Source organism: Sinocyclocheilus grahami, unplaced genomic scaffold (genome assembly GCF_001515645.1).
Source record: "Sinocyclocheilus grahami isolate Dianchi unplaced genomic scaffold, SAMN03320097.WGS_v1.1 scaffold541.1, whole genome shotgun sequence".
Taxonomy (NCBI): Eukaryota; Metazoa; Chordata; class Actinopteri; order Cypriniformes; family Cyprinidae; genus Sinocyclocheilus; species Sinocyclocheilus grahami.
Genome location: NW_015505720.1, coordinates 597,332 through 613,095, shown reverse-complemented (window position 1 = coordinate 613,095; position 15,764 = coordinate 597,332). Strand labels below are relative to the sequence as shown.

The 15,764-nt window shown below is 37.2% G+C and overlaps 1 protein-coding gene across 1 annotated transcript in view; it reads left to right on the top strand.

The window, feature by feature from the left end:
• Nucleotides 1-15,764, top strand: part of zgc:172282 (leucine-rich repeat and fibronectin type III domain-containing protein 1-like protein) — a 145,663-nt gene that overhangs the window by 85,863 nt on the left and 44,036 nt on the right. Inside the window, exon 3 of the mRNA XM_016238505.1 lies at nucleotides 7,904-9,294. Coding sequence (XP_016093991.1) covers nucleotides 7,916-9,294 — 1,379 coding nt within the window. The 5' untranslated portion in view covers nucleotides 7,904-7,915. The remainder of the gene's footprint in view (nucleotides 1-7,903; nucleotides 9,295-15,764) is intronic.

Below are 15,764 nucleotides of genomic sequence, written 5' to 3'. Positions count from 1 at the left end.
GGGAAGCAGATGGCTGCCCCTCTTTCCTCGAAAAGAGAGACAAACGAGAGCGGAGCTTTTCCCTTGGAAAAAACGCTCGCAGTGCACGGCGATTGCCCCCTCAGAGACATTGCGTGCGTGCTCTTTGCCCAAACAAACAACGCATAGATCGTGTGTGTCATCAGATGTTAAACAACGTCAACACGGATGCACACATCCTTAAATGCTTTGCCAGTGCTCGCCATAATGATATGAATAGAGATTGCTCTTACCACAGAAATGCACGCTTCAAACAAAACAGTCAATGAAGACGAAGAAGAGAATGATGTGTGCTCCCGGCGCCTATTTTATAGTCGCACCGGTAGTGATGTCATAGCTGTCGCCGGCCAACGAGTTGGTGTTTTTTCAATGTATGCTTCAGACACGGGTCACGACGAGGCGTTCTCCCATAGCGACCCCTAGAGGATGCAGTTCGAAGTTCCCATGAAAGGGAACCGCAAGTTCTACCACTCTCAATGCTTCTCCTGCTGGCAGACAATACCTTTTTTACATTAACAAATGTAACACTAGTACCAGTGTTTTTTTTGCTTTGTTTAGTATTACAATTTTGTCTTGTACAGCCCATGCATGCATTTTGCATGCATGTAAATATAGGTTATGGTTTCCTCTGTTAAATCACTGTGCAATAAAACACTGTCTACATAAAACAACTTCAAATACGACAATGCATGTATTGTCTTTGATTTAAATGGTGTAGATAAATTACATTGAAGCTAACCAGAGGGAAGAAAAATAATAATAATAGAAAAATATCTCTTTACCATTTCAAATATTTATCCTAGACAGAAATTAGGTTACCTTAAGATTAAATGGAAACTTTTGCTTAAATCTCCTGCTTCTCAAACTTGTCTCCTGAGACAAAAAACTCTCACTATGGTCTTCTTTAAGATTTAGAAGAGATCTCAACAGCTTTACACACTGTGCTCAGATTTTTTTCCTTAGCTAAAGACCCTGGATCTCTCACATTTGTCTCTTTTAAAGGTTTAGAAGAGATCTCAATGACATCACACACTGTGCTCAGATATTTATCCTTAGCTAGACTCTGGATCTCTCACATTTGTCTCCTCAAAAGTTTAGAAGAGGTCTCAACAACATTACACAATGTGCTCAGATTTTTCCCCTACACTAAAGACTCGAGAGCTCTCACATTTGTCTCTTCTAAATTTCAGAAGTGATCTCAATAACTTTACAAAGTGTGCACCAAGTCAAATGCCTCAATATGGGCTCAAAGATTTCTTCCATATAATATGTATTAATAATCAAATCAGTCAATTAATAATCAAGAGTCAAGTCAAGGGTTACATTTTCTGTAAATCAGTTTTGATTAAGGCATCCCCCCCCCCAGTGTGCATACTTGACTTGATGCACACTTTGTAAAGTTGTAGAGATCTCTTCTAAAGCATTACAGGAGACAAATATGAGACCCCCAGATTATTTAGCTAAAGAGAAAAATCTAAGCAATCTACATGTGTGATTTTGTTGTGATCTCTTCTAAAGCTTTAAAGGAGACAAATATGAGAGATCCAGAGTCTCTAGCAAAGGATACATATATGAGCACAGTGTGTGATGTTGTTGAGATTTCTTCTAAAGCTTTAAATGAGACAAATGTGAGAGATCCAGAGTCTCTAGCTAAGGATAAATATCTGAGCACAGTGTGCGATGCTGTTGAGATTTCTTCTAAAGCTTTAAAGGAGACAAATGTGAGAGATCCAGAGTCTCTAGCTAAGGATAAATATCTGAGCACAGTGTGCAATGTTGTTGAGATTTCTTCTAAAGCTTTAAAGGAGACAAATGTGAGAGATACAGAGTCTCTAGCTAAGGATAAATATCTGAGCACAGTGTGCGATGCTGTTGAGATCTTGTTTGAAACTTTGGAGGAGACAAATGTGAGACCACCAGAGTCTCTAGCAAATGAGAAAATCTGAGCACAATGTGTGATGTTGTTGAGATCTTTTCTAAAGCTTTAAAAGAGACAAATGTGAGAGATCTAGTGTCTGTAGCTAAGGAGCAATATCTGAGCACAGTGTGTGATGTTGTTGAGATCTTTTCTAAAGCTTTAAAAGAGACAAATGTGAGAGATCCAGAGTCTCTAGCTAAGGATAAATATCTGAGCACAGTGTGCGATGCTGTTGAGATCTTGTTTGAAACTTTGGAGGAGACAAATGTGAGACCACCAGAGTCTCTAGCAAATGAGAAAATCTGAGCACAATGTGTGATGTTGTTGAGATCTTTTCTAAAGCTTTAAAAGAGACAAATGTGAGAGATCTAGTGTCTGTAGCTAAGGAGCAATATCTGAGCACAGTGTGTGATGTTGTTGAGATCTTTTCTAAAGCTTTAAAAGAGACAAATGTGAGAGATCCAGAGTCTCTAGCTAAGGATAAATATCTGAGCACAGTGTGTGATGTTGTTGAGGTCTCTTTTAAAGCTTTAAAGGAGACCATTGTGAGATTGTTAGAGTTTTTGTCTCAGGAGACAACTTTGAGAAGCAGGTGACTCAAGCAAAAATCTCAATTAGATCTTAAAATAACCTAATTTCAGTCTAGAATAAATATTTGAGATGTTAAAGAGATCTCACTTTTGATTTTTTTTTCCCTCTGGGTTTGACTTTCAACTGTGATCAGTTGTGGTCATTTTAATTAGCTCAGCATGAAAATAGCTTTCCTGGAGCATTCTAGTCCTTGGTAGTGCATCTGAAGCATACATATGTTTTACAGTATACCTATACTTGATATTAATTGACAGACTGCATTGAACATTTATACTTGTAAAATTAATTTACAAGTATAATAATTTAAGACATTTTAAACTTCAAACTGTTGCTTCTTGCCAAAATACAAGTTCTCTTTTAATATTGTTTTCTGCAGTAAAAACAAGTAATCTCATCTGAATCAGGAGAGAAATATGCGCAGATCAAGCACCATTTATTGAACAAGCAAAAACTGTCCAAAACAGTTCTAAACAAATTTGTTGGTTGATTTTTGATATGAGAGAACAACAGGAAATTTACTTTTTCACTGGATGAAGTGTTATTATGGATTATGGACTCATATTATAGCCAGAAGCAACAGTTTAAAGTTAAAACACACAGCTTTTCACACAACGTTAATTGATGGACTGGAGTCGTGTGGATTACTTGTGGATTAATGTGATGTTTTTATCAGCTGTTTAGACTCTTATCCTGACAGCACCCATTTTCTGCAGAGGATCCATTGGTGAGCAAGTGATGTAATGCTAAAATTTCTCCATCAATCTTTTTCGATGAAGATGGGTGAACTATTCCTTTAAGTGAAAAATATCAGCAAGATGTACCTACTAGTTTGGTTTAATTATTTATTTAAATTGACCAGGGAACATCCACAATCAAATGAGGCCTACAGTAACTAGGATGATTGTAATGGATATGCAGGCCTTGGAAACAGTAGAAATGGCTAACTGCTGTTTTCTGAATGTGTTATGTACTTGAAGCATCTGTTTTGGCTTAGAAATATCCTTGTTTCTGTGGATTGTCATTGTGTTGATATAATTTAGATCAGTGTTCAATACTGAGAAGCAAACCACAGGCCCACTGTTAAGATACAATGCTTGATAATGGGATGTGATAAATGCACTCTCCGTTTTGGATTGTCATAGCAACATGAACTAATGGGCATGATTTTACCCGAGATGAATGGGAGCTGGAGACAGCTGATATCCAGGGTAAAAAGCTCAGGGTTTGTGTCTATACTGGTCTCTGAGTTTTATTTTTATGTTTTTACTCTGTTTCTCAAGCCAATTTGGTGCACCCCAAAGGGGTCTCCATCTTTGATGACACCCGACTGTGTCTCCACTGTGCCGAATTAAATCCGTTGTGAATTTTTAATTGAAAAGCTCAGAACAGTAGCTTTCATTCAGTTTGTAATTCGGCGCATACTGTGAGTGACAGACAAGTATGACATCCGCCCTGTGGGTCATGTCTCAAGTCCCAAGGCAGCATATGATTACTGTGATTGCTTTATTCTAGAGCTCTCCACTGGATGACACTGATTGAAGCACAAAGGGGTTTGAGTCACATGATGATGCACAGCAATGCATTGCAGCAAAGTAATTGCAACTAATATGCAGATGCTTTGCATACCGCTGCAGCTGGTCAGAGATCTGCAAAAATAAAAAATAAAGATCTGTGAGGTTGCCTTCCAGGAAAAGGAAGTTCAGATACCACAATTTTACCTCACAGGGCCCATGGGCACTTTAGTAGAAAGCAGACATGGATGTGGTAATCCATCTCCATTGCGTCAGAGCTCTCTGCGCTAGGAATTCTGTCAGTCGCAGAGGCACACAATTATAGAAAGACTCCGTAAATCACTTACTGCCTCTCTTTAGAGTCATAGTGGAAGAGTGTCACTATCTCCTTCAACTTCAGGTAGGTTTATCCACCGGTCGTTCTTTGAACGTAAGCTTCTTACAGATAGAGAGGTTTCAGGAGAAGGATTGGCTACTGTTCTGAAGGATATTTGGGTTTGTATCTGAGTATTGCCATGAACTAATCTTTCATTAATTCCAAGTGGAAAGTCCTATATACTGTATATGATGTGGCTTTAGCTTGATTCAGTGACTGAAGAATCACCTGCAGTTTAAGTTATACATGTTATTTCTTGATGTTTAAATACTTCATCTTAGTTTAATTAGTCAGCTGTGAGTCTGTTATTCAGTCTTCCTGAAAATGTTCTTTATAACATTGAGTTTTCAGCTGGACTGCTTGTCTGTCAGATTCATGACAAACAATTTATACAACATAATTCCATTTAAATTCTCTTTACACCACCATATACACTAATAGACACGACCAGGGTATGAGGTCAGTAAGATTGTTTTGCCTTCTTATTTATTTGATAAAATTTACAAGTAATATGAAATAGTATTACAAAAAAAAAATCCCTTTTTGTTTTACTGTTTTATTATCAATGTTGAAAACAGTTGTTCTCCTTATTTTTTTATGAATATTAAGTCCAAAACATCAGCAATTAAAATATAAATATTTTGTAAAATTATAAATCTTCATAATAGTCTTCATTGTCGCTTTTGTTAAATTTAATGTGCTTTTTCTGAATAAAAGTATTACTTTGTTCATAAATCAATCAATCAATCGATAATATGCCACCAAATTCTGAACTCTTCACCCAGGTTTGACCTCATAGACCTGTTGCTATGACAGCAACTCTGAGATGAGCGTTGAAGAATTAAACGATCCAAAGTACTGGTAACTCAGTAATAAAGTACACAGAACAGCACACTATTTGGTGACACCAGTGGAGCAGAAAAACACACCTTTAACTGGATTCCAAATCAGATTGATACATCAGAGATAACTTTCATATGAATTTGATGATCAGAGAAGCCTTCAAACGAGTCCCATGAGAACATTTATCTGATTTATACCCATTTTTTTATCGTTTTCTTTTTAACATGGCTGTCTTGTGATGAAATGCAAATCCCTGTGGCTTGCTGCAAGGCAATTACAATAAAATAACTAATCCATGGTTAAAATGGATTCAGTCTGTGTTCATTTCTAAGTACCAAATAAATAAATAGAAAACATGTATGTATGTATGTATGTATTTTAGGGATGGGAAGATTCCCCGATTCGCTCTGTGCATTGGCATAAAAAGTTAACGATGCGATGCATTGGCAAGTGTGCATCGGATACAAGTTGCCATTTATATTGCGATGCATCGTTTCTAACATACTTGCATCGGTAAAAAACTATTTATTTATATATAATTACTAATGGATGCGCTATACTTTTATTATTTAGAAAGTGACCAATAATCTGTGACCAATATGTTATATGTAGATTGATTTCTCCTCTCTAAACTGTTTCTCAAGCGCGTTCTCTCATCACCACTGCTGTGTGAATATGACGAATCACAACACCACGGAGACCCGAGGAAAAACTGGGATTTAAAATATACATTTTGCTAAAATATTTGTTCTTGGACATTAAATGTGTCTTTTGTAGAAATGCATAAGAAAATATGAGACATGGACTGTAATGTCACATCACATTTACTAAAGATCATATAAGGCCCTATTTTAACGATCTAAGCGCATGGTCTAAAGCGCACGGCGTTTCTCCTCTCTAAACTGTTTCTCAAGCGCGTTCTCTCATCACCACTGCTGTGTGAATATGACGAATCACAACACCACGGAGACCCGAGGAAAAACTGGGATTTAAAATATACATTTTGCTAAAATATTTGTTCTTGGACATTAAATGTGTCTTTTGTAGAAATGCATAAGAAAATATGAGACATGGACTGTAATGTCACATCACATTTACTAAAGATCATATAAGGCCCTATTTTAACGATCTAAGCGCATGGTCTAAAGCGCACGGCGTTCAGGTGCACTCAGGGCGTGTCCGAATCCACTTTTGCTAGTTTAACGACGGGAAAACGGTCGGCGTGCCCGGCACATGGTCTAAACGGGTTGTCCCTATTCTCTTAATGAGTAATGGGAGTTTTTTGGGCGTAACGTGCAATAAACCAATCGGAGTCTCATCAGATTTTTCTCCTTAGCTAAAGACCCTGGATCTCTCACATTTGTCTCTTTTAAAGGTTTAGAAGAGATCTCAATGACATCACACACTGTGCTCAGATATTTATCCTTAGCTAGACTTATAATTGAGTTATAATTGAGTCTGTCCTTTACAATTTATTACAGGAAATATGTCATTTTGTGCACACTTCTCAGACTAAGCATCACAGTCAGCTCTGGGTGTCATTACACCACATTCTTCTTTCACATTCTGAAATTTTATTACAGACAGTGGCATGACTTTTAATATATATATATATTTTTTCAAAATTCACACAATAATAATAATAATAATAAATCACACAATAATAATAATAATAAATAAATAGTAATAAAGTAAGTAACATGGAAATTTATTTTATTGTGATTGAGAGCAGAAGATGGAATTGAATATGTGAGAATTGTTTGTACTGGTCTCTTTTTTTCCTCTGAAATTTCTATGTTTGCACTCTAGTTTGATTTTGGGAAAACATGATGTATTTCTGTTTTTACAGTGTGGACTAGGATATTTAATGCAGTTTCAAGAGGTTACATATGTCTGCCATCTTACATCATATCCACACACACTTACATATAATGAGTCGATTCTACATTACTGTGCAACCATAACATGGAAAAGCCAAATTTTGCTGTTACCATGGTACATGGTACATGGATTCTTACTTTTGATATCAGTGTATCTAGTAAGCTGTGATACACAGTGACACACACAAAAAAAGCCATATTTTTATATATTATTGTATTTCAATCATATTATTCTAACATCAATCTCTGACCTAGTCAAAGTTCAGAATAAGTATCTCTCTTTGGTCTTTACAGTACATCAGTAAGAACTGTAGCAGTTTTTTTTTTTTTATCATTGCATTTATGTTTTATATCAGGGGTCTCTAAGACCCAAACTGATGTAACGTTATGCGGAACAGTTGAACCTTGACATTTTGTTTATAATCAATTCACATAAGATTAGAAACATTTATGAATTGTCAACCAGATACTTCAAAGTTAGGTACATTTTCCAAGGTATTAAAATAACCTTAGAATCTCAGAGACCCCAAACAGAACATCAGGGATGAGTGTGGATTTGTATACAGAGCCCAAGAGTGACTTAAAATACTTTACAAAATATTGACCTTACTCTAGGCCACTGTCAACAGCATGATGTTGTTTATGGCTATCCGTCCAATACAGTGACAGTGCATTTTACAAAGTCATTGGCTTTGAACATTAGAGTGGAGAGTGCATTTACATGCATTTTCATCACACTGGCACACTGTGTTTGCTTGTTTTGCAGTTCCCCCGAGAGATGGAGTGGCTGATCTTCTCCCTGCTGATGCTGGCTGTGTCTGCATTGGGACAGCTTTGCCCCAAGCGTTGCATGTGCCAGAACCTGTCACCATCTCTAACTATCCTCTGTGCCAAGACCGGCCTGCTTTTTGTGCCCACAGTCATTGACCGGCGTACAGTAGAGCTGCGTCTCACCGAGAACTTCATCACAGCATTAAGGAGGAGAGACTTCGCAAACATGACAAGTCTCCTACACCTGACGCTTTCCCGCAATACCATCAGCCAGATTATGCCTTACACTTTTGCCGATCTTAAGCGGCTGCGTGCATTGCATCTAGACAGTAACCGTCTAAGCGTCATCACGGACGACCACTTCCGGGGACTCACCAACCTTCGGCACCTTATCCTTGCCAACAATCAACTGCACAACATCTCCCCACATGCGTTTGATGACTTTCTGGGGACTCTCGAGGACCTGGATCTCTCATACAATAACCTGGTGGATATCCCGTGGGAGACTATAGGACACCTCACCAATGTGAACACTCTTAACATGGATCATAACCTCATAGAGCATGTGCCTCTAGGAGTCTTTTCAAACCTACACAAACTAGCACGTCTGGATATGACATCCAATAAGCTAAAGAAAATACCCCCCGACCCCTTATTCCTTAGGATACCGGTTTATGCCAAGTCAAAAGGGTCACCCCTTTCCTCCCTCGTCCTAAGTTTTGGAGGGAACCCACTGCATTGTAACTGTGAGCTACTCTGGCTAAGGAGGCTAACAAGAGAGGATGACCTGGAAACTTGCGCGTCACCTCCTGACCTTACTGCAAAGTACTTCTGGACCATCCCAGAGGAGGAGTTCATATGTGATCCACCTGTTATTACAAGGAAATCTCCCAAAACCTTTGCCATGGAAGGCCAACCCACCAGTCTGAAATGCAAGGCCAATGGAGACCCAGACCCAGACGTTCACTGGATCTCCCCAGAGGGCCGTCTAATTGCCAACACTTCCCGTACTTTAAGTTTTAGCAATGGGAGTTTGGAGATCAACATCACTTCATTGAAGGATACAGGAGTCTTCACCTGCATTGCATCTAATGCCGCGGGGGAGTCTACAGGCACGGTGGAGTTGGTGGTCAGCCCACTGCCGCACTTAGCTAACAGCACTAACCGAATCAGAGAACCTGATCCAGGACCATCTGATATTCTAACCTCTGCAAAGTCAACTTCATCCATAAGCAATGAGACCAGGTCTCAGGAGAGGAAGGTGGTACTTGCTGAGCTTACGACAAATTCTGCACTCATCAGGTGGCCTTCGCAACAACATTTCCCTGGAATCAGGATGTATCAGATTCAGTATAACAGCTCGGCAGATGACACTTTGGTCTACAGGTAAGACGCCTCATTGTTTTGTGAACTGAAAATCTAATTACATTTATAATTAGTCACTTGGTTGTGCTAACACTGCAATGTTTTTTTATGGTGCAATTGAATATCCAATAAGATATCAAGCCTATTGTTTAATTATTATAAAGGTATGTTGTTTTTGTTGCTAGGTGCCAATCTACATTGATTTTATTGCTGGGACTTACTCTAAATATTGTTTCTGTTTACTGTTGTTTATTTACTGTATGTTTAATGCAACAATCAATGGCCTTCATCTCCATGGACCTGCCTTATGCTTCAGGTTTCAGAATGACAAACAATTACAGGAGAAACTTCTGCTGTATTCCACTCCTGGATGCCTTTGTCATGATAAAAGAGAAAGTTTCGGTACATCTATCAGAAGTTGCACACTTTATGGGCCATGTATTCCCAGTGCACGTTCTAAAGCTGTGGGGTATCCAAAATTCAAAGTGTTTCTTTTGAGCCTCAGAAATCTCATCCATGAAAGAAGACAGATATATCAGAGAGGATGACTCTATGGTCACACTAACAAAATTATTATTTTTTTGACGGGAACAAGTGAAAACTAAATCTGTGCTGGGAGAGGTGGGCACAAACCAGGCTAATTTGTCTTTGCTAATGTTTAGAATCCACACCCATTGTGAAATCTACTCATTTGCAGCTGTTTGGTATGTTTAATTAGTCTGGGTGCTGGGGAAGACTGTGAATTAGTATCCATCTCACAACCTTGGGCAAAATGCTACAGTGAAATGAATGGGCGTCAGAGATACAAGAACATTCTACTTTGGCACATGTTGGTTTTGATGAAAAAAATATTTTTTTTAAAGGAAATTAATTAACAATACAATGTTAGCTATGCTTTGGAATGGCATTATAGACATGACTAACTCTCTGCACAGATAATAAAAATGTTTTAAAATGATTGAAGGGACAGTTAACCCAAAAGTGAAAATTCTGTCACTATGTATTTGCCCTTATGTCTTTCCAAGCCTGTATGATTTCTTCTCTTAGGTTTAGCACACACACACACACACACACACACACACATACAGAAAAAAAGTTTAAAACCTTAAAGCTTTATTGTGTTTGAAAATGTAGCACTTGCACTAAACCCTACCCTAACCCTAGTAGCAAATGTGAGATAGAAACACACTTGGTGAAGCAACCATGCCATTTTAGCTTGTTTCTACAAGTCTTTGAGCTCTTATATATTGACTACCAAGCAAGTTTACTATGTCAGAAAAACCATACTGTTCTTATGAAGCTGGTTACGTGGTGCAAACATCAAAATGTTTTACAAACCTTGCACTATAATAAAAGTGCTTTAATGACCTTAAACATGCTTATGACCTAACATGGTATTGTGCAAGGGACCGCACAATTTTTTTTTTAGTTGATAATCTGCCAGTGTAATCGTAATTCAAATAAAGGTGAGTAAATTATAACATAATTTTCACTTTTGGGTGAACTATCTCTTTAAAAGTGAATTATAGTGTAAAACTCTGAGAAACTGGGTCATTCCAAGGATAATTCCATCTTGCCAAACCTCTTGCACATTAAAGCACAGAGACTGATTCTAAAACAGGCATCCAGTCACTTTTGCTTAAGCTTTTTCTTTTCTCCCTGTGACCTTTTAACCAAATCTCCACAATGCTGCTCCTTCTGACTGAAGTAGCGTGTCAAATAGGTTTTTCTATGGCATGCATATAGATTATACTCTATTTCTCTATTAAAGCCTATGTCATGTTAGGGGTGAATACATTTACTTTACATAAACAGCTAACAATCCATACAGGCTATGATGGATCTGGAAAGGCACTTGTGCTATATTATATTATCAAAAGATACTGGCCACACTTCCTTCTGACAGGATGCCACAAGAAGTCAATGTATCACTGACAGCTCAGAGTAACACCTTGAATACCCCCTCCAAATGAACAGACAAATAGACAGACATATCAAAATAAGGTTCATGTTTATTTTCACACTAAAGGACAGTTGCAGGGGACAAGAACTCTTTGAACCAGAACACGTTTATTTAGGCATTTTTATCCCGTAAGTGAAAGGCTGACTATAAGACTGTACTGTAGGTATGCAAGTATCAATATGAATATAATGAATAGGCAACACAGAGCCTATGATCTGATTTACTGTAATACACTGTAAGGTAAATTCCACTTTAGCAATGTGTTAAATGCATTACCAGGGTTAAATATGTTCATGTTTATCAAGGTTGTGCATCATTCAGAACTGAATTGATTTTTTTTTTTAAATACATTTAGAATTTTTTTTTAAATGGATATTTTAATTCAGCTCCTGCAATTGAATAGGGATTGAAAGTAGACAGGAAATGTTATAAAGCAAAGTTGGTGAAGACAAACTTTGAATGTTGCAATGACAGTCAAATTTTTAAATACTTGGGGTTGAATGAATGAATGAATGAATGAATGAATGAATGAATGAATGAATGAATGAATGAATGAATGAATGAATGAATGAATGAATGAATGAATGAATGAATGAATGAATGAATGAATGAATGAATGAATGAACGAACGAACGAACAATTAAACAAACAAACGGACGGATGGAAGGACTGATATGGATGGTTGGACAGATATATGATGGACAGAGGGGTAGATGGATGGATGTACGGACACACAGATTGATATATAGATAGATAGATAGATAGATAGATAGATAGATAGAAGGGGTAGATGGATGGATGTACGGACACACAGATTGATATATAGATAGATAGATAGATAGATAGATAGATAGATAGATAGATGAATGGATGGATGGACAGACGGACGACAGACAGACAGACAGACAGACAGATAGATAGATAGATAGACAGATAGATAGATAGATAGAATTAGATATTCATCCAGGCCAGTGGATTTCAGCATAACATTCTATAATGTTTGGACAAATTAAAGGCTCTGCAAAATGTGAACAAAAACATATTGAATTCATATTTAAGTAAGCTCTTATCTAGGTAATCCAAGTCACATTCAATGTTATATTTAGCTAAAACTTAGCATTTTGTGCTAGTACAGCCATAAACTAATTTGTACAGGAAATTAATTAAAACTGCTGAAAGAATAATGAAAATGTGCCTTAATTGTCATTGAAAAGCATCTGCTAGAAAGGACTGATTAAGTGGCTTTGCTCATAGAGGTGTCTTTTGGGAAGAAAGCGTTCACATCTATCAGCGAGCGCAAATTAAATTCAGTTGCAATTTTTCATTGTGGCAAAATAAGGCTCTGAGCAGCAGCATGTGCCTGGCTTTGTCTTTATAGCACATCTTGTGGGGGTGATACTTTTATTCTCTGAGTGTTTTATTTTAAGGAAGAAAAGAGCACAGCTGTGTTCCTTACAATAAAGATCCTTAAGAAAGCCTTGTGTACGGCTGCAGAAAATAAGCTTATCCTTGTAGTACATGGTAAACGTGGTTAAAAGCGACTTCTCATAAATTAGAGACTGAGCTTTTTTCTTTCTTTTTCATTCCATCTTGTAAATTCTATTGAAAACCGATAAGCACTCTTTGGATAGGATTGATTTTTCAAACTTTGGATAGGATTAATTCATATTTATTATTGTAGGACATGTGTGATTTGATTCGGACAAGATCAAAACCCATTACACAAGACTTACATATGTGAAATAATTATAGCATTATGTATATAATTCATTCAAATAAGCATCATACTTGACTTGTAAAGTAGCCATTCTGAAAAGTACATAATTTGACTCTCCTTATTGATTTACTTTTGAACATCGAAAGAGATGCCAGCAGATCCACCAACTGTTAGTTTACTAGAAATAAGGTTGCAATTTGTAATGAAGATGCAACTGGTAGCGCAACACTAAATTTAGCTTTAGTTACACACTTCATGAAGGTCAAAATTAAAAGTGAAAGAGAAGAGTTAACCAGACATGTTCACTTCTGACTGGATTAAATAGGATCTTCTGCGAAACACTACCAAAGTCCTCAGGGAAAACCTGTCCAGATAGGGCTAAATACAGTGTGACAGACGAATACAGTGAATGACGTGTTGAAATGCACAGGTGGTGCGAGTGACAGTCGCATGAGTGTTGTGGATATGTTCATGTGCAATATTGCTTATTTTTGCACTGTTTCACTGTGAATCACATGGTGGTAATGTAGTTGAAAATGAGACAGATGGATGGATGATGGATTTATAGTGGAAAATAAAATCTATTAAATTAGATAAAGAAGCAAAGTTGTTTCAGCTACGTGGCTACATCAACTACATGGGTGTTTTGAATGAAATAACTATCAAAATTGTACCAGAAAAAAAAAAATATATATATATTTTTTAAATTGCTAAAATAAATAAATAAATAATGAAAAAAGCTTTTCTGAAGAAAATAAGAAATGCCTTGAAAAACTGATAGAAATACAGTTACGTTTAAGTTTAAGCTAAAACTAAAATAAAATATATTAAATATAATATATATATATAAAACACAAAAATAATACTGCCTGTTAGTATTATAACTAAACAACTGAATCCAAAATGTGATTAACAGCTGCTTGTTGGGTGAAAAAAAAAAACAGGTTGTTACTGGCAAGACTGAAGCTACTAATTTAAAAATAGCCGAGCAACAGTATTTCCATGCGACTGAAAATGAAGTGAAGTAAGTAGAAGTTGCTACTTTTAATTAGTTACTACCCAACACAGGGATGGATGGGTGTTCTGCTAATACGAATGGCAGAAAGGTTTTACTCTTAGCAATCTGCTAATTGCTTTCTTAATGAATATTAAACCAGCACCGATAAATTCAGGGTTTTATTTTCACTGCGCTCCCCAGCAGATGCTTTTAAAGAAACACAGCAATTATCCACTTCACAGCCAGACAAAAGCAAAGTCCAGAGCTTCCCTGAAATCTTAATTAGATCAGATCATGTGTGCGTTAAAAGCAGGCAATGTAAATTGTGCCTTTGGATGAAAAAGGTGGATGTGCTTGTTATTCAAACAGTGGAACAGATGGTTGGTGCAACCTGCCCGTCTCCTAGCCCCCGTGTGTTCATGATTGTAACCACCAAAACACTCTTTTTAAGTGGAGAGAAAAAAAAAACAGATCTCTTTGTAGCACCACTTTTACTCATCTAAAACTGCCATCTAACTGCCATCTAAAACTAGCATATGCAGATATTTGACTGGACCCAGATGTCCTGGTTGTTCCAAAATAATTGAGCACATCTTCAGCACCTGCACTGATCACATGAGTAGCCTATAATATAACCTCCACTGTGACTGTATAAAGAACATGCACCTGGTATATGAATATTAAAATATATAATACCTTGTTATAGCAATGTTATTTCTATTTCTACACAAACACGCACATGTGTGTGTGTGTGTGTGTGTGTGTTGTTAGATTTGAAGCAGTCCATCAAATTACACAGTTTAAAAAGTATGACCTGCAAGACAACAATTAGAAAGGAAAGAAGAAGAAGAAAATAACAAACTTTAATTGCTTTTTTCTAGTGTTTTTTCCCCCCTATATTGGGATAGTATTGCGTGTTAGTAACATGTCCAGCTCAGATCGATAGGAAATGCTGACTGACAACAAAGACTACTGGAGAGGCTGTCATTAAAAAACTGTCATTAATTACTCACCCTCATGTCGTTCCAAACCTGTAAGACCTTTGTTTATACTCTCGTGAATGGCGGCGGAGAATGACCCGGAAGAGAAGAAATAAATGGTTGAATAAAGTCGTTATTTTTCTTTTCTTTCCTTTCCACACAAAAATTATTCCCGTAGCTTCATAAAATTACGGTTAAACTGATGTCACATGGACAATTTTAACGATGTCCTTACTACCTTTCTGGACCTTGAACATGGTAGTTGCATTGCTGTCTATGCAGGGTCAGAGAGCTCTCGGATTTCATCAAAAATATCCTAATTTGTGTCCCGAAGATGAATGAAGTTCTTGCGGGTTTTAAACGACATGTGGGTGACTAATTATTGGCAGAATTTTCATTTTTGGGTGAGCTATCCCTTTAATGCAGCTTCACCGGTTTATGCACAAGGATTAAGTTCCTTGAATTTTTTGTTCACTCGTTTAGTTAATTGACAGTCAATGTTAACTCACAGAGCTGCCGCATGTGTTGCTTTCTGAATGCTGCATAGGATGTTTCCACTGGGCTTCTTAACTATCTTAACCAGATTGCACATGCAAACAAACACATACTGATAATGACTGATGATGGCTGTGCTGGAAGAGTACGTTCAGCAGGAATGTACATTGCGGTCATGTTTCCCTGGATGAACTTAAGAGTAGTTATGCCCAATCAGTCCTGATTAGCAGATGGTTAATGTGTGAACTGGGAAGTGGAGAAGGCCTAATGTTTCATTCATCATGAATGACTGATGAGCTGATTAAACGACTCCCAGCAAGGGCATCTCTGGCCTGCAGT